The sequence below is a fragment of the Gouania willdenowi genome, chromosome 16, assembly GCF_900634775.1.
Source record: "Gouania willdenowi chromosome 16, fGouWil2.1, whole genome shotgun sequence".
NCBI classification, from domain to species: domain Eukaryota; kingdom Metazoa; phylum Chordata; class Actinopteri; order Blenniiformes; family Gobiesocidae; genus Gouania; species Gouania willdenowi.
In genome coordinates, this window is record NC_041059.1 from 3,432,384 (window position 1) to 3,452,734 (window position 20,351).

The window sequence follows — 20,351 nt, forward strand, 5'->3', positions numbered from 1 at the left end:
TGCCAGTCGAATACATATTTGGCAATGAAAATTGGCAAAAATGACAACTTGTATCTGGATTTGTTGACAGGTTTTTGTTTTTACTAACAAAATTGAAAGTAATAATGCAGGAAAAACAGAAGACATTGACCTTAAATATGACCTTGAGCAAAGGTAAAGGTCACACATTGAAAGGAAATGTTGTTCAATGGTACCAGTAACCAAGTTATAGGAAAAAAGTTTTTTTTTTTGTGACATCATGAACTTTGACCCCTACCAATCTTTTTACTGGTAGGTCGCACAGCTTTGGTCCAACAAAATAAAATACTCCACTTGAGATGAGCTTTTCATAAATGTAAGCTTCAAACTTGTACAATAAATATTCGTAGAGATATGGAAAATTTATTTTTTTGACACTTGACGCGACTTTGACATTTTGACTCCAAAAAAGGTCGACTGCACAATCTTGACTTGTATTGTATTTGGCAATTTTCAATTGCCAAATACAATTTTGAGAAATAACTCATAAGGACACATCGAGGCAATCAGCAGACACCTCTGAGGAAGACTGACAGTTGAAACATGTCATGAGATGTCCTGAAAGTTGTATGAATAAATGAAACCTAAACATATTATTTAAAAAGAGAACAAAAATAAAGGGGAAAAAGCAACGACAAAAAAAAGGAAGCAGCACATAATGGAGGAACACTTCAGCTTAACTGTGAAAAATTATGTTTTTAGGCCTAATGATGGGACAAAGGTTTGCATTTGCAACGTTGCCTTTCAGCTGGAGGTCAACAGCTTGATGCCTCGCTTAACTTCTTTCCATGGTGTCAAAAACCTGAATGTGGGGTTAAAGAGGCTGTAAATGGAGAGAGGGAGTGAAAATGTGTGTGTGCATGTTTTTGACTTTTTTTTTATTTGAGCACAAACGCACACATCCATTGGGTTCCACCATTTTTGGTGACGGCCCCAACTCTAACAGTAATATCATTGTGCAGCATCCACAAAACCATCAACGCTGAGAACAAGCACCCATGTGAAGAAGTCTTTGTAAAACAGACAAACCTGACGCCTCAGCCCTGGTTCCACACAGAATTATAGAAGATCTGGTTTGTCCCATATATAAGGATCATTCTAAGGCAGAGGTAAGCAACTTATATGACAGTAGGGCCACAAAAATGTGTTTGTTTGATCAGAGGGTCACGTGATCAACATTCACGTCAGCATTTAGGATAATGAGAGATCTGAGCATTAACAACAAAGAGTTTTTATAGAAATGTGTGTTTTTCTGTCATTCTGTGTATTTTTCCTGTAAAAATACGTGTTTTTTGGAGTCATATTGTGTATTTGTGTTGTCATTTTGCTTGTTTGTTTGTACTGTGGGTTTTCAGTCAGTTTCTTTTGTCTTTTTGTGTACTTTTGTTGTCATTTTCTGTAATTTTGCATATTTTTATGAGTAATTATGTGTATTATAGTTGTTGTTTTGTTAATTTTTAGAGTATTTTTGTGTATTTTTGGAGCATTTTCTCTTTTCTTTTAGTGTCTTTGTAGTTTTTAATGTAATCTTACTTTTGATTTGTGTATTTTTCTGTCATTTTGTACATTTACTTTGGGGGTCGCATAAAATTAGAGTTGCCAATGTCTGTTCTAAAGCTTGGAGTTTTAATAATGCCACATACTGCTTGATAATGCCATTGTTTCCCCTTTTAACACCTAAATTCTTTCTTTTTTACTATTTTCATTGGCCAAAAACTTGTTTAAAGAACATGGAATGACCCACTTGACTAATTTACCAAAAATCCTACCACTCTAGAACAATTTGTCAAACAGGCTGGAGCTGGTGCGATGTGGTCCAAACTAAACATTCCTCCTAAAAGGAGTAATTTGCCACCTGTGAGTCTTCATCGGCACTTCACATTTTTCAGCCCGACAGCTACTCACATTTTACTACAAGGATGATTTTAACCAGTTTGGGCTTGACCTTTGCATTCCATGCAAGTATCAGTATGTGAGACATTCAGAACCACAGAGATAAGGGTTGATAACACAGTCCTCCTTAGAACCCATTAGACACATCGACTGACAACATCCATTAGGAGGAAACCATGTGGGAGGAAGCACTCCAGATTCAACTCCTGTTGACTAAGCGCGCAAACATACATAATGTAGAACTGATGAAGATAACTAAAGGAGAACTGGTCCGATTTTAAGATTTGATATTGGCAGGGGTGGACAGGCCATCTGGTATACGGGTTATTGTCCTGTTGGGCTGTTGACCCAAAGTGGGCCGGTCCGGTCCGCTACGTTTTTCTTTTTTGATGAGTGAGTGGAGGAAGACATGGTAACAGGTGGCCAAAATGGTCCAAAAGTGGCAAAAACGTGTCAATATAAAACTGAAAAGTGACTAAAATGGGCCGAAAGCAGTCAATAGTGTTCAATAAAAGGGCAAATAAAGAGGAACCAGGTGGTATGTAATGGCAAAGGGTAACTTCAATGGGCGAAATGTGGCCAACAGTGAAAAAGGGCAAAAATGTGAACCAAAAAAAGACTAAATGTAGGGAAGAAGAAACAAGTGGTATTTAATGGGCAAAAGTTGGCTTATTTGGATGAAAAGTGGCCAAAAAAATGAAAGAAAGGACAAAAATTCAACAAAAGTGTAAAAATGGACAAAAAAATAGGAAAAAATTGATATTTATTGGCACAAAGGTAGCTAAAGTCTAAAAAATTGCCAGAACTTTTTTAAAAGGGGCAAAAATTGGACAAAACTATTTTTTTCAGGGTCTTCAAATTAGAAAAAAAAAAAAATAATAATAATAATACAAATTTTATTCAATTTTTGTGTTGTTTTCAAAAGGATAAAAGTGGTTTTGGGATTTAGTTACTTTTGAATTCTAAAGTCTGCCTGACCAGCCTATGAACATTTGACCATGAAACTGAATCATTTTTAAAAGATTAAAAAAAAATGTAACTCAGCAAAAGAACTCTGTATGTCTGCTTAGGCCAAAGGTGATGTCATGTGACTGAATAAGCACAAACACTTTATTTTTTTGCAATAATACTTTAATTTTATTCTTTACTTTGGTTGAATTATCCTTGGAAAAAATACAGAAAACATGCATGGTGCACATAAATTAATGACATTTGGTTTTGACTGTGTCACATTGTAGGTTATGTAGTTATTCTAATTAATATGTTTGATTAAAGGCAACATAAAGACATTCTTCTGATGGTATTGTAATGGTACGTTCACACTCAACACGACTTTAGCTACTATAGTTGCTTAAATCGCCCGTGATGAGTCGCATTGTCGCGCTTTTTACTCTTTTCATCATCACTTCATTGTTTCTTCTACCTCAGTGGAGTGATGAATAAGGTGTCATCAAGGCTGTCATTAAGTGTTGTTCGTTACCCTAACCATAACCAGACACTCCTAACCCCCAATTTCCACTGGATATGGGTCCCCTGCGTTACGTCTCCGTCATGCCAGCGGAGCTGTTTGCACTATTAGTCTATGTGTTCATTTCCACCAGGTCCAATGCGCTGCGCATCTGCTCCGTCCCAGCTCCGACAGTCCGGAGCCCTCTGGCAGAAATATGCAGGACTTCTATTTCTGGCATATCAACTCAGCACAGAGCAAATACAGTGAAACAGGAAGTTAAGCACATACTAAACATTAAAACACTGGGTTGCTTTTCAAAATAAAACACTTCAGATCATATTTCAAGTAACTACATCACCAAAACATAATTCTTCTTGTACTCCGTTAGGAACACTGACCTGTTTATCTGTTTGTTGTTGTGTTTATAACACTTGCTTTAACTGCGATCTCGAGCGATTATGTAAATATTGCGAGAACTCCTCGGTCTCTGATGTCAACCAGACTGCGCCTTGGTGCACTCAAACCGCAACCGGTGGAGATTGCCGGACGACGGACAGTATTGGAGCCGTAACGCAGCGCAGACGTATCCAGTGGAAACCCCCAGGTGACACTCATACACCTTCACAAACTCTTTGATGAACAGTATATGGAACAGAGAAACCAGAGTAACATGTGCCGGCTCGTGCCCTGCCTTTGACTCCCATTCCAAACCGAACAGTCCAGAAGCGTTCGGGGGGTTTCAACGAGAGAAAATAACTACAAACCTCACCCTACCAAACATTAACCCTAACCGTACCTCTTGTTCCCTAACCCTAACCCTACCTAATCCTTTGTTACCCTAACCTAACCAAACCATTTGTGACCCTAACCCCTAAACCTGAAACTAACCCTGAACCCGAACCCAACTAGATCTCTCCACCTAAACCCAAAAATGCCAACATAGCTCCAAAGGTGTCAAAATGAAGCCTTCATGACACCTTAATCATGCTAATGGAAGATAATGACAGCGTAATGTATAAAACTTCAAGTAAAGTGTTACCAAAACTCGTTGCCGATTGGATGTCACGACACAGCATCACTCAAAGTCACTTGAAAACTTTGAGCAACTTCCAGCGACTCAGATCTCGCAATTGAGTCGCAGGAATTGAGCGGGTTGCATTGCTTGAAGGGAAATCGCTTGACATTGCAAGTCGCGTTTGGTGTGAACGCACCTTAAGTGTTTAGTTTGGCAGGTAAAGAGGCAAAGAGGCGTTGCAAACATCTTCATTGTATTTGAATTATTGCACTTTCAACCTCACTTTGACCAAATACTGCATGTGGCGTTCAGCCATGTTTCAGAACAACGGCACATGGTCCGTTTTCCATCAACACCGTTGATCCAAAGAAGTGCAATACATCACAGTCTGGCTCAGTCAGAGCCGAGTTCATCGAATGTGGAACTTTCCTGGTCTCTGTGTCCAACACAGAGCTTCATGTTTGAAGAACATCCAAACGTATCTATAGAGTCTTTAAAGCTCTAGGAGTTTCAGTAGTAATGCACCCTTCCAATAGTTCCAGTTCCTGAGCCGAGGATATCCGGCTGACCGTTCCTCCAGATCTCCCTGATAATTCGTTCCCTCTCCTCCAATCGCTGGGCGCGCTCTAGCTCCTCCGCTGATGTAAACACGTTGACACTCAGCGTCCCGTCTGATTGGTTGACGTGGTTGCTAACTGGGATTTCTGTGCTGGGTAACAAAACCGGAGCCTCTTCATCGCCCCCTTCATCATCATCGTCATCATCGCTCTCCTTGTTGCCCTCTGTGACCTCTTTAGGGGTCTTTTTCTCAGGTGTGGATGATGTGATGTTGGTGCGTGGTTTACAGGAGATACGGATCACCAGGAGGCAGAGGGTCAGAACCAGGCCGAAACACACGCCCAGCACGAAGTAGAGGCCGAAGCTCTCGGGGTTTGCTGGAAATTAAACACATTTAGTGACGTAGTCAAATAAATACATATATATATATATATATATATAATCCAAAAATCTACCTTTGATGTGAGCGTATGCAGCGATGCTGTTGCTCAGAAGGTCCATTTCTTTTTTCTTCACATCCATGGTGACCACCACCACCTCACTTTGCTCACACCTGCAGAAAAATTAAGAAAATATATCAGACATTGGTAGAAATAGACATCTTAACTAATTTATTTAATACTCCATTAATGGCGGAGCCTGGACATCTCAACACTCATTGGCTTCAGGTCTTTAACAAAAATCTGTACGGAAGCAGATTAGGGCCAATGTTGGAGAAAATGTATTTGGACAAATCAAGAATAAAGTCGAAATGTTGAGATTTAAGTGGAAATTTCGAGAAAGAAGTTGAAATATAATGTTGAAAAGACTAGATTAAACTTGAAATTTAGAAAATGAAATCATCATACAATATTGTGATAAAAGTCGACTTTTAACACAATACTGTATTTTGGGGGGTAAATTTGGGGTTAAATTAAACTCTATTATGTAATTTAAAAAGTAGGAACAATTAGGTTAATCTGGCATATAATGGACATAAATCATGAATTTGGTTAAATTGGCAAAAATAAACATAAATTAAGGTGAAAAGAGGTTAAAAGTGACATGAAATGTGATGGAGAAGTGTCAGAAATGGGAGTAATGTAGCAAAAATGCATTAAAAGGAGCAAAAAATGGCAAGAAAAGGTGATAAAAATAAGTTTAAATATGACAAATTTGGTGTAGATGCAGAAAAACGGTAAAAATAAGCAAAAATGGGCTCAAATTGTTAAAAAAAAATATTCTTAGTTTTTTGAAGGCATCTGGTAAACCCCTTGCAGTGTTTGTCAGTCCTATATAAAAATTTACGCTCTTTCTAGTTTTGTTTCCATCATAATATCGATGCAAACTTTGTCCAATGGCCATTTTATGAATTATCATGTGTGAAAATCCTCATTTGGTTCTGTTCTTCCACATGAGGTCAAAGGTCAAGAGGTATAAACTCGCCGTAGCTGACGGTGCAAACAGCAAGTCTGGCAGAGATTTAGATCAGTTTTCCCCCATTGGAGCTTTGATTCTTCGCAAAAAACAAATTGCGGAAACTTGGTATTGATCTCCAAGGTAGAAATGCTGAGTCAGCTGCTAAAGCTAATGCTGCTAAAGCTAACGCTGCAGACAAGCTAAAAAATCTGGTTTTTCCTGCTCTTCAACAGTGATCAATCATCTGATCAGTATGGTTTCACTCATCAGCCTGTTTATCTTGTATAATAGATTAATAAAAATAATCATGAACATGGTTAGTGAATGGTGAACTGAGAACTCTACTGTCCTTTTCACACTCAGAAATCTCGCTTTTTTCCATAACACATTTTATTTATAAGCACTTCTCAAAAACTCAAAAAAACTTCAGTTATTAAAACTACAAAAGTTAAAAAAAAAACAAAAACTACCAACAATAAAGGTCAATAGAGAAAATCCAGGAGTATGAAGAAGAGGAGATCTGCTGCTTTGATACTGTTTCTCTCATCGGTTTTACAAAAGATCTCTGGAGTCCAAATTCCACCCGTTGGAGACCCAAGTAGGCAGTGTTTTCGTCGACCAGGGGTCACCTGTGTGGAAGCGAGAGGACTGCCCTAGCTTCCATACTGCTGCTGAGCTGCTTCCATCGGTTTTTAAAAATGCTCGGATCGGCCGTAAGTGGCATCAGTGGAAAATCCTGGTCCCTCCTCGAGTCTGAATATGTGTAATATTAATAATAAACACTATTAAAACACTAACGATCGCTGGAATAACATTACAAACACCGTTAGGTTCAAAATATCAACAGAGTGAAGAAGATTGTTTACGTTTTTATCCCTCTTGACCTATGACCCCCCTCAGGTCGCTCATGTGCAGTTCCAGAGTGTGAAAAGGCTTATTCACACCATCCCATAATAACCTCTCCTTCACTCTTTCTGCAATATTTCCCCTTTTCAGCCTTTATCTGTATAGAAAAGTAATATATTGATCTCAGTTGGTCATTCAAATGTGTTTTAACCTCTTTTTTTATTTAATTGTTTTTATTTTTTGTCTTTAAAGTGTTTAAACCTCTCTGACCTCATGACATCATTAACTCTCTAGACTTTAGATGGCAGACTTAAACTCAAACTCATGTGCATTGTTCGCAGAGTCAAACCACATGTTCCAACACACAGATCAGATGAATGTACAAACCACATGTTTACGCTAGCGTTCATTTTTAAATGAAGATTGACTGATAACGCTGCAACGCTCCATCTCACTGATGATTAGCACTTCTGCCTGTTTGTTGATGTAGCTTTACATGAAATACCAGCGTCAAACTACACACATGTAAACCATATGTAACGTGGCACGCTAATGAATCATTTCAAACATTCCTCCATTAACGCAGAGGCAAACAGAAAGTAGTGGAGCACAGATGCAGCATTAAACGTACCACAAAATCAAGCTGTGTAGCGAAGGTTTTCAGTCCAAACTCATAGTGGAAATAGTCAAACTGGCGCTTGTTGTTGGATCGAGGCCCGTGATCTTTGGTCTTCAGGCTGGACAGTTCATTTAGTCGCCCTGAGGCAAGAACAAACACACACACACACACACACACACACACACACACACACACAGAGGGAGAAACGTCAGGGATCATTAGGTCCAAATCCACTGAACCGTCTGCAGTGCAAACAGCAACAAGCCTTTTAGTTAGAGACGCTTCAGGTGCAGAGCAACAGGTTTATAGTGTTTTTAACAGCTTTGTCTCATTAATAAAGTCTTTAAAAACTCTCTCAGAATACTTCAGATTTTCACTGGTGTTTGTTTGTCTGTTAGCAGGATTAAGTCAAAAGTAACAGATTATAGCAACATTATAACAGAAGATAGATCTGATGTCATAGAACATGTGTCTCAAACTCAAGGCCCGGGGGCAAAAATGGGCCCTTTAGAGCAGTGTTTCTCAAATGGGGGTACGCAATGGTACTACAGGGGGTACATGAGAAAAATGAAAAAAAAAACAAGTGTCAGTACCTTAACAGGTGTGAGATGACTGGAAATGATAAAAATTATGGAAATAAATCCAATCAGGGGCCACTAAATCAGCGTTTTTCAACCTTGGGGTCGGGACCCCATAATGAGTTACCTGGAGTTTAAATGGGGTCTCCTGCAACACTGAAAAATTACAATAGATTTTTGAAATGTTTCAATTAATATATATATATATATATTTGTTTTTAATCAAAACAACACACAATCTTATCTTAAACAACTGTATTTCTATATTTTCACTTTGAGTAATATAAATCTAGTTCAATATTAATATCTGAGCTCAAATATGATCAAAATCTAATTCTAGAACAAAATGTCTTTGGGGTCACCAGAAAAGGTTGGGAACCACTGCACTAAATCATTTCCATTTATTTACAAATAAGATTCTTTAAAATGTGTGTTATCACTCATTCATTCCATCATTATGATCTATAGATGTTTTTAAATAGTTTTATAAGAAAAATGTTGTAGTCGGACAAAAGGGGGACTTGAGCCAAAATAGTTTGAGAAACACAGCTCTAAAGGGCCTGTTTTGGCCCCCGGCCCTTGAGTTTGACACGTGCTTTAAAGTGTGAATGATCGTTGTGCTATGATCAGAACCATTGATCCAGATAACTGACAATATCTGGCTGAGCTTTGTTCTCTCTGACTGCTCTTGTGTTTTAATCAATTCCAATATTACACATTTAACTTTTATTATTTTATTTATTTTTTTATTTATTCAGTTTATTTCCGACATGGTTACAGTCACTTTTTTTTTTTTTTTTTTTTTTTTGTACATGCCGAAAAAGGAGACGAGAGAAGCAGTTTGCTTATCTGGGTCCCGTCCCCTGTTTTACCATCGCAAATTTACATGGGTTTACATGTCTCTCTGGTCAAACATTGTTGAGTTGTTCTGAACAGTCCTTTCTTGTGTATTCTCATCTGTAGTCAGTGTTGTCTTGTTTTTATTCCTCTTCCTCTCTATCGTTGTTCATGTTGGCCTTGTTTTAATGTTTGGAATTCATACGTTGGAAGGACTCGTTACTGCCCCGTGTGGTCATTTATATTAACGTAGTTCTGGATTTGCACCACAACCTCACCATCACCATCTCTCCACTTTTTCCCCAAATCCCTTAAAATGCTTTCAATACTCCACTTTCACCATGGCACATTACTTAAAACAGGACAGATTACCACCAGTAAAGTCACTTTTTATACTGGTGTTGCAATCAAAACTAAAGCTGATGCTCCAGTGCTGTAGCAGGAGGAATGGTTGTGGAAACATGCTGAAGCTAAAGTTGAGGCTCTACTACTACAGCTCTAGTTTGTTTAGCAGAGTGCTGGTGCTTTTCCTGGGCAGATTTGGATCTTGCTGACTACACACAGACTGAGCCCCAGCGCTCTGGGTCACTGGGGGGGAGTGACAGGGCGGTCGTCATGGCTGCTTGTTCTCCAGCTCGTGGGAATAAGAATGTTTCTGCTCCACTCGGTCGGGATGAACCGAGTACAGACATTGGAAAATATTGAGAAAAGATCATCTCCTACCTAGCCGAGAGCTTCATTTAGTTCTAATAACGGCCGTCATTTGTCATTATCCAAGAACATATACATCCCATGATTTATTAGCTTTTTGTCTCAGGGGTATGAGGTAGTAAACCCTATAGGAAGACTGATAATTAGCTTTAGCATTGGTAGGGATGACCTCAGACACCTGCAGTAATGCTGATATACAGACGAGTTGGGCTCCAGGCTCGTGTTAGCGACTGGAGACCTAAACACTGATTATTCTGCTCAGTGGGTTTGTTGTGTTTTCTTTCCCAACAAGGAAAATTATTAGCAGACCTGGTGTGTGTGTGTGTGTGTGTGTGTGTGTAAGTAACTTTCAGGCTTTCTCTTCAAATTGTTGCCTTGCCCCCAGCAAGAGGGCAACACACTACTCCACGTAAATAACAGTGTTGTATTGACCTCATTACAATTCCTGCTACTGTGCTATGAGATGCAGATGACTTCTAGCATGGTATTGTCTGTTAGCATGCTAGCTACCAGTAACCAACATAGGCATAAACAATCTGTAATTTAGCGATCAGATGCTACAGAATCGAGGTATGAAGGCAATGTTCCCACATTTCTTATCCAATGATTTACTGATTAACTCATGAACTGCTAAAGACCAAACTAGAGACTTCAATCTTTCAGAATCTGGTTTCAAATTTCAGATTGTCATAGTCCAAAATATTCTGTGGGTCTTAAAAAAAAAAAGCCAGTGAAAGTCATCTAAAAGGCTTGGCAATATGGGGTTGGCAGCTCTGAAAAGGGCTGGCAGTGAATGAGTTAAAGAAGATTTAAATATCAGCCATGCTAAAATCATTTTGTTTCATTCCATCTTCTAAAGCTTCCCATCATGTCGACCTACAGCGTTGCTGACTCAATCATTCGAGAATCGCACAAATGACCATTTAGACTTTAATGAACCCAACATGCTTTGATTGGATTAAACTCACACACACTCCACATAGAGTGTGAAACTGAAGGCCTGTGGGTTAAGTTCGACCCACCAGTACATCTGGTCCGATACGGGGAAGAGTTGTAGATATCTCACTTTCTCCAAACTATCAAATTAAATAAAACTCCACCAAAACACAATGAGGTTTGCAGTGCTACATCATTTATAATAATATTTAATCTAATTTTTTCCTAAATCAAATTATTGCACAGTATTTACATTGCAACTTAAATTTTGCCCAATTGCTTCACATTCAGGTCATTGTAAGTGTAATAGGTAACTCGATAAATACAGACAAGATGATGTTTTTATGCAGCACAATAATTTACAATCTTGTCCTACACGTCACACCTTGTTTTTCCTGCTCCTATTTTTTGATTTGCTTATCGTTGACTTCTTCCTGGCTTCATATCCTGAGGACGAACTCTCAAGCATCCTCTTCCTTTGGACGCTCCCAATTTATTATTCACGCTTCCTTCCAGACGTTAACTGTACGATAAAGACATTTCTACACAACGCCACATCATCATCGTTATAGAAAATACAAGTTATAGGTAAAGCCTGAATGAAGAGCTAAAGTAGAGTAGAAGTGGGTTTCTGTCGTTAAAACGGTTGAAAGTGTCACGTGGGCTAATATTTTCATTGTGTTGAGATAATTGTAACACATCCTTAATACATCCTGTGTATAACCTTTGTTCTTTTTCCTTCGTTGCTATCGTCTATAACATTACAGTTTCTCTAAGCGACATTTCTAAAGTTTTGACACAGAATATTTGCTCTTTGTACATGTTTCCCTTGAAGGTCGTTTTGGATCCTTTTGAGTGTTTTTTTTTTATTTTTTTATTTTTTTAATCCAGGTGTTCATTACTAGCTTTTATTGTGCTACGTATATAGATTTTGCGCATTTCTAAGAGTAATGGAAACGCAGCTCGTGTTTCAGAAAGGATAGGGTACATGTTTCAAACTCACGGCCCGGAGACCAAATCCGGCCCTTTAGAGCACCCAATTCGGCCCGCAACACAAAGTAAAAATGATAGAATTAGCTAATCATATATTTGTAGCTATCTCAGTCCCTCCAAATTTACAAACTTAATGAAACTTCACATTATCTAAAGTCACGGATGCAGTTTTTTCCAACCCCAAATTCTAAAAAGTAATTATTTTAGAAATGACTGCAATTTCACAAACAACATCACAAAAATCCTCTAAATTACACAAAGAAATGTCTGGGTTTCCTCTTCTGTCCACACGTACCGCGCCGTGTTTTTGCCATAAATGGTCATGTGACCAGCAGTGTTTGGAATAACGGCGTTTAAAATAACAGCGTTAGGTAACGATGTTTTTTTTTCAGTAACGGGGTAATCTAACTAATTACTTTTTACGCCGTTACGATGCCGTTAATGTTACTGAACGTTGAATGCGGTGCGTTACATGCGTTGATTGAATAAATCGTTATCCAAAAGCATCCCTGGCTTCATACACAGCTGCAGTGAGGAGGTGGGTTAAAAAACAAGGTGAGAGATTATGATTGGCTAAGGCGGCGTCATGTTTCATGGTAGCCAATCAGAGCCAGCGTTTTTACACATGTGCCAGCACATGCACCACACACACACACAACCACTACAGATTTGATGAATCAGCAGAGATGAAAAGTGATGAAAAGTTGTCATTTTTAAGGTGACGATACAAACACTACTTTATATTAATTATGGTCAAAGACAAGAACGTACATGTGACGTGTTCATTATATCCAGGAGTGAAGACTTTGTCCACATCTGTTGTAAACAACTCAAATTTAATGAAGCGTCACAATGACACAGAACTAAAAAATCTGAATTATTTGACATATAGCAACTTATTTTTTAACAGTAATGCAAATAGTTTCTTTCCTTGGTAATGAGTTACTTTTTATTATAGAGTACTTCAGTTACTAACTACTTCTTGGATCAAGTAGTGAGTAACTATAACTAATTACTTTTTTAAAGTTACGTTCCTAACTCTACTGACCAGGTACCTCATGTCCTTTAATGATCTTTCAGTGTTTTTTTCTCACATTCATATGTTTCCATCATCAGTTTTTATTGAAATATTTAGATTTTGGACATTTCCAAGGGTAATGGAAACCTATCTTATGATAGTTGGGGCTTTTATCCTGTACTATCAACTGTACACAAATGTCAGCCAATCCCAAACCGAGGCAGACCTCTGGAGTTCATTTCACAATAGAAGCATTTATTCTATTTTCATAAACCAGCCAACAACAATAGCCCACAGCCTATTCTCCAATGAAATATATGAAATGTGTAACTCATATTTGATCTATAAACAGAGCATGCAAAGGTCAGATACACGAGGGGGGATAGAGTTGTCATTTCCTGATTTCATCAAAGTTTTATACCTCATTACTATTTTTGGCCATAAACGTAGCTGTGGTTCGTCTGGAACTGAACTCACAGGATGAAAATGACCACAGCCAAAGTTAATCCCATTTGTGTGTTTTTCATTTCACTTTAATTGCACAAACAAACTATTTTTAGCAACACAAGAATTTGGAACAGCCTAAAGAATTTATTGACTTCATTGTTTCTGTGCTTTTGATTTATTGTCTCATAATGCACGTTTAATGGATATTCCATAGGTTTTAAACCCAAAGGTTTTACATAACTCGGCTTTTGTTTGCAGGATCTTTTGAAACGTTGGCAGGTACTCTAAAAAAGAAGAAAACGCTGGATTTCGTTACCATTTCTCATCATAATTATCATCATCACATACCTGTTGTCAAGCCAGTGAGTCTGGCCTGAGCAGTAAAAACTATAATCAAACTTTAAGCTCTTCTCAAGACAGTACAGGGGAGGTGGATATTGTTTTAACTTGATAAACAGACGACACCACATGCAAAATATCTGTTTAAGTTATCAGCTAAAGAATCACTCAGAGTGGAATGAAAAGTCATTATTTTCCACATCGCCAAAGGTTATAAAGGGTTTAATTTCTGCAGAAGCCAAGAACATTTCTTCCCAGTGTCTCTTGACATCAAAATATGACTTTTCGAGCAGTGTTGCATATTATTTTTGGCCTTTTACTGATGAAGAAAGCCAGAAAATGTGACTAAATGGAATGTCCATCGTTTAGAAAGAGGCAGGACAGATAAAACATGGCTTTTAATGGTCTTTTTAGTTCATATTTTAAATCTAACAATTAAAACAGGTTGAGTTTAACACTCAGAGGTTCAAATACAAGATTGTGATGAACCTAATTATATAATAACATGATTTCCCTCAATGTTGGGAAAATATTTAATCAGACTAATGCTACCTACTAACAAAGTGAGTATATTCAAGATTATATCTCAATGGTTTCAAAAATTGAAAAATTATTTTTTTAAGTTAAGATAAGTTTTTTTAATACCTACTTTGATAATTATTGTTATTTTATGTATCTTTATTCATTTTTTTAAACAAAATTTTACTATTTATTATACAATTACTCAAGTGGGCTTGAAAAGGGCATTATTATTATTTTTTTGATTTTTGTAATTGAACTTTATTGAATTTATGCGTACAAATGTTTTTATAGAGGGGTGGTAACAGAGTATAAATACTTTGTTAAAGCATTTAAGTAGGTTTTTATAGAATCTTAAGCTATTTTTCCAAATGACTTATTATTTCCCTGCACAAATATCTGTTCTTTTTTAATCTGTCAATTGTCTCTCATCACGTTATTAACACTATGGAGAAAATATGATGTGATTTTAGAGATTAAATAACATGTAGAGGAAGGCTCAATGTGTTTTTTAAATGTAAAAGCCAAATATCCTCTCATCTGAACAAAGAACTTGGAGGAAAAGTTGGTCAGGGATTTGATAAGTGATAATATAATTAAACCGAATAGAAAGTGGCCTTGTTTTCAGGAGTGACTGTGGAAGTTTGCATGTTCTCCTTTTGCTTTTGTGAGATTTCTTGACGTTCTTCTACTACATTATGAACACACACATTCTAAGGTTAAATAGCATCTGTCATATCATCACCAGTGTAAATAAGTGAGGATGTTTTCTGTCTGTGTTGGACTGTGATTCTTGTTTCTGTATTTCAATAAAAAAAAGTACAAACTAAAAAAGGCTAAGAACTAGTGCTGGGACTTTATCGAGTTCATTGAGATGAATGAATTACAGAAAAAAGCACAAAACATGACTGTGTGAAAGTGTGGACAGGTGTATTTTATACAGATAAACAGTTTAAACAGGTGCCATTAATACAGGTAACAAGTAACTGGTCTGTGAGAGACAGAAATCATGCTTGTCTGTAGCTGCCAAATGCTTATTTTACACAATAATTTACAAATAAATGATTTAAAAATCATACAATGTGATTTCCTGGATTTTTTTCACCTTCTGTGTCTCACAGTTGAAGTGTCGTTATGATGAAAATTACAAACCTCTCATCTTTTAAAGGAGCATAAGGCAGGATTTGTGAAAAAAATAAACATTCATTTCTAGTCTTAATGCTAATGGTTGATGTGCTGACACCCAAAGAGAATGAGTCCACACACATTTCTACCAATTGTCTTAAACATTGTGTGATACACTTTGTTCTGGTGTCGATTTCCCCGCCCAGTTCTGCAGACGTGACGTCAAATGACGCTGGTGCGCGTTCCCGACGGCTTGGAACGCAGATCGGGCCACATTTTTTCATCCAAGTCTGACCCAACAGTAAAAACCTTTTTTTTTTCTCAAAGAAACGACATATTTACGTTTGTTTTAGTGGTAAGCACTGATTTTATTAACAAACAACTGTTAATGTCAACATCAGATCAGCAACAAGCTCAGACTGATACATGATGAGTGACTCTACTGGGTTTTTAGGGAGAAAAGTAAAGTCGGAGCAAGAATTGCTCTGGGAGGTCATGCAGAAGTCATCAGTCAGCCTTGAAGGGGTTTTTTAACTGCCTTTCAACCTCATCCTGTGGAGAGTTGTTATCTAATTGACAGGAGGAGACACAAACCCCCTCACATAGTGTCAATTGGAGGAGACCCACGAGAGTAGTAACCCACCCTGTCCAGCCTCCACCCATCACCTCTCATCTCCCTGGGCTCTGATAAGAGGTGCTAACCACAAACATGTACTATACAGTCAGATAGAGAGCAGATACATGGCTCATGTGTCAAAATGTGGCTTTAAATCTAACTTAAATCTGCTACTCATGATATTTTATTAGAATCATAGCGTAGAAATGACGAATGTGGTCAAACTGGCCAAAATAAGCATGAAATATGGTGACAAGAGGTTAAAAGTTACAATAATGAGTTAACATACAGTATGTGACATTAGGTGGAAAGGGGTTATAAGTGCTGAAAATGTCTTGAAATAGGAAAAAAAAAAAAAAGCAGAATAGGCGTTGAAATGTGATAGAGAAGTGGCAGAAATGGGAGTAATGTAGCAAAAACTTGTTAAAATCATAGCGTGGGCTTCATCCATCAATTAATCGTACGTCGTTTGCTCCAAAAAGATAAGAAAAAAGCTCGTAGTTGCCACTTAAAGGTTTGTTTTCATCTCCACAGGGAAAACTCTTATTGACATTTTGGGAAAAGTTCCTCGCATTGCATTGTGGGATGTGGAGTCCCTGTTTTTACTTCATTCTTAATGTTTTTTCTTGTGTCTTTTGCCAGACACAGAGGACAGTAATTTAGTTTGTTCAGTGTTTCTTGTGAAATTGTAAAAACACTTTCATGCACTAGTTTCTGCGACTCCACATCCCACAATGCAAGGCGAGAAATACATTTATACATTTTTTTCTTTCGATCAATCAATCTATGATTTTTTGACCTTTGAGGCCAATTGTACAGATTTATCTGATAAAATATTTTCATGTCCAGCACAGCAGCTTCAAACTTTTGTGGCAAATATGAAACAAACTACTGGAAATCTTTTGTTAAAAGTGACAATAATGGGTCAACATATGTAACATTAGAAAGAAAAGTGGTGGAAAGGGTTTAAAAGTGCCTGAAATGTCTTGAAAGTGGAAAAAATTGTGCAGAAAAGGCACTAAAATGTGATGGAGAAGTGGCAGAAATGGGAGTAAAGTAGCAAAAATAGGTTTAAATATGGAAAGTTTGCAGAAAAAGGGTAAAAATAAGCAAAAATGAGCTCAAATTGTTCACAAATACTCTTAGTTTCTTGAAGGCAGCTGGTCCCAGTGTCATGATACAAATGGGGTCCTGACTTCAAGGTTGAGAACCCCTGCTCTATAGGGCCACATTAGGCCCCTGGGCCTCGGGTTAGACACAGACTTTAGAATATAAGTAAACACTTAAGTTATTTATTAAAGCAAGGTTTTGTTTTCCTAATCTGTGATTGATAAACTCTGTGATCCATTACTATTGATCATCTCTGCTCTCAGCTGACCTGCATGTGTGATTCTGCTGCTGAAACCGTCGCCCTCAAGGTTCAACATGTTGTGCATTAAGTCTGTATCTAGAACATCGACTGTAACGAGTTATTGATGCTTTTATCTCTAACTCAAACCATCTACTGTGAAAAAGTAGGAACATCACTGTTCTCCTTCACTCTGATGCAAACTTTAAAGACTTTAAATACTAGTTTAACATGTAATTCACTGGTTCTCAAAACTTTTCAGCCCATGACCATCAAAATAAAGGTTTCAGAGAGCAGGGACCCCCACTGTAGCTGAACATGAACATTGAAGAACAGTCATGTGGAGACAGGACCATCTATAAGGGGGAATAAAGGGGAGAGATTTTTGGGGTCCATCCATAAAGTCAGTAAAATGATGGTCCATTGTGTTATGAATCTGTGATAACCACAATTATTTATTCATCTGAATAATATCCACTGTGACGAACGTTTAGAATCCTTGTTTTAATCAGAAATGAAATATGTTAAAAGTGAATAGGTTGGAAAGGTGATGAAATAGGATTTAAAAACCACAGAAATTGATAAAAGTTGCAAATTAAAGTGGGCAAAAAAGTGGTAAAAAAAGGGTTAAAAGTGTCAATATTGGAACAATTAGTTTAAACTGGCAAATAATGGGTACGACCAATTGCAAATGTGGTTAGATTGGCAAATATAAACATGAAATATGGTGAAAAGAGACAATAATGGGTCAACATAATATGCAACCTTAGGTGGAAAAGTGGTGGAAAGGGTTTATTGGCTCAAATTGTTAACAAAAAAAAAACATTTTCATCCCAGTGTCTCGCAACCCCAAATGGGTTCCTGACCCAAAGGTTGAGAACCCTCGAGAACTCTGTAGTTTCATGACTTATTTACTATCCAAAAAGTTTCACCATGCACAAAAACATAAAACCACCTTAACAACAAGGATCTTATTTTGCACCAAAATTAAGACCAGTTTGACACATTGGAAATATAATCAGAATTTTTTTTCTTTTTTGCACATTTTAAAACATTTTTTTAGGAAAAAGTCTCCATCACTACTACTACAGCTCAGTGTCACTGGTTCACATCCAGTAAAACAAAGAATCACACTCACCAGTTCAGGGATGTTGTTTAAAAAAAACCTCCTGAAGTTTTTCAATCCACACAAAGAGCTTCAGGAAAAGTGAAAAATCTTCATATTTCTGTTCAAAGTTCCAAGCCACCCAGTTACAAGAGTGTTTGACTGTTGCAGCTGTGGTTTAGGTCCTAAACAGAGAGTGTGTGTGTGTGTGTGTGTGTAGAGTCTAGGGAAGAGGTGGTTACTTCCTCTACAAAGTTGGAAACAAAGTGAGTAACAGAGTTTTCCCTCTCGGCTTCAATCCACGAGAGGCAGGAAAAGCTGTCATACTATCCATTCCCCCCCTCAGACGGAGAAAAAAGAGGAGGAACAGCCTAAAATGGGCAAAGCTGGAGGACGAGGGGAGGGAGGAGAGCTGTGGTGTGTGTGTGTGTGTGTGTGTGTGTGTGTGTGTGTGTGTGTGTGTGTGTGTGTGAGGGGGGTTTTTCTCTGTTAGGAAAAAAATACAAAAAAAAAATCTGCTCGAGACAAATTAGCTCAAGTTTTTTTTCTGCCTGAAGCACAATTCACTAGAAAAAAAAAGCATCAACAAGGAAAAAGTGATTGTTACGTATACGATTGTTGAATGAAGAGTTTAACTTTCCTACTGGTGATATTAAGCTAATCTATGTAGCTGTAGAACGTGGTTAATCAATTCATTCATGCTAGCTAGAGAAGGACCAAAGACGTGAGCACCTCCTATCGTGGATGGATCAAAGTGATCAATGACATAAGGTTGAACACTGATTCAGGAAAAGTATCTGTTCTCATTCTATTGGATCTAAGTCTGCATTTGATACTGTAGATCATACAATTTTGTTGCACAGATTGCAAACATGGGTTGGACTAAATGGAAAAGTAATGCAATGGTTTAAGTCATACTTGGAGGAGCAAAGTTATTTTGTAAGCATTGGAAACTTTGAATCTGACAGATTACCAATGTCCTGTGGGGTTCCTCAGGGCTCTGTTCTGGACCCCTTCTTTTTAGCCTTTATATGCTTCCTTTAGGACAAATTTTACACAACTGTAAGGTTGATTATCAGCTATGCAGATGACACACACCTCTATCTATCACTGAACCCAGGTGACTATGGTCCCATTGAGGTGTTGTGTGACTGCTTAGAAAAAGTAAACTGCTGGATGAGTGAAAAGTTCAGATGGAGGTGATTGTCTCCTGTCAGTGAGGACCTTCAGTCTCCATCTTTAAAAGCTAAAGACCAAGTCCCAAACCTTGGTGTTCTGATTGATTCAGATCTTATTTTCAGCAATAGGATTAAATCTAACACAAAAACATCTTCTACCACCTAAAGAACATCTACAGAGTGAAAGGTTCAGGAGAAACTGGATCTAATGTTCCTCACTGTGTCGCTCAAAGAGAGTTAAATATGTTCCTGCCACTCAGATTTAATGTAGAAAATAAAGAACACACTTCAAGGAACACAGAAGAATTCATGTTTCTGACAGAAAGCAGGTGGAGATGAGAGCGTTTAATTATAGCCCCACCTTTGAGCTACAATGGGAGACTTTTCCTGGATTATTTTAGGTTAACTGAAGCCTGCCAGGGCAGGATGTGTGTGTGTGTGTGTGTGTGTGTGTGTGGTGATTAACAGGAGATGTCACACATTCAGACACTAAAGCCTGAACCAGACTGTGAACTTTATAATGGTTCCAAAACAAAATGATTGACAACTTTTCACCTTGTTCTTATTTCATGGATTAGTTTCCCTGCTTTGATGTTATTTTATTTAGGTCTCAGTATTTTAATGTATATGGAATAATTTATGTTAAAAAAGAAAAAAAGACGGAAATTAGATAAAATGAACCTTGCTTTCTAAACTGTGTCAATGAAGTTTAACGTTTTACTGACAACTAGAATTTTTGTGTACATTTCTTGTAAATTTAGGGTCTTTTTTGTGTATATTTCGTGTAATTTTAGATCAATTTTT

At 37.6% G+C, this 20,351-nt stretch overlaps 1 protein-coding gene across 1 annotated transcript; it reads right to left on the reverse strand.

Moving 5' to 3' along the window:
• Nucleotides 1-2,849: 2,849 nt before the first annotated feature.
• Nucleotides 2,850-18,681, reverse strand: eva1ba (eva-1 homolog Ba (C. elegans)). The gene is made up of 4 exons (XM_028471619.1): nucleotides 18,403-18,681; nucleotides 7,810-7,937; nucleotides 5,390-5,487; nucleotides 2,850-5,311 (listed from the first exon to the last, which is right to left on the reverse strand). The coding sequence occupies exons 3-4, from the start codon at nucleotides 5,454-5,456 to the stop codon at nucleotides 4,887-4,889; spliced, it is 492 nt and encodes a 163-aa protein (XP_028327420.1). The 5' UTR covers nucleotides 5,457-5,487; nucleotides 7,810-7,937; nucleotides 18,403-18,681; the 3' UTR covers nucleotides 2,850-4,886.
• Between the last annotated feature and the right edge of the window lie 1,670 nt (nucleotides 18,682-20,351).

Excerpts from the sequence above, each read along its gene's own strand:
- eva1ba (XM_028471619.1), bottom strand. The coding sequence starts at position 5,456 with ATGGATGTGAAGAAAAAAGAAATGGACCTTCTGAGCAACAGCATCGCT. Across the intron at positions 5,312-5,389 it reads TGCATACGCTCACATCAAAG|CAAACCCCGAGAGCTTCGGC; the intron begins GTAGATTTTTGG and ends TTTAATTTCCAG.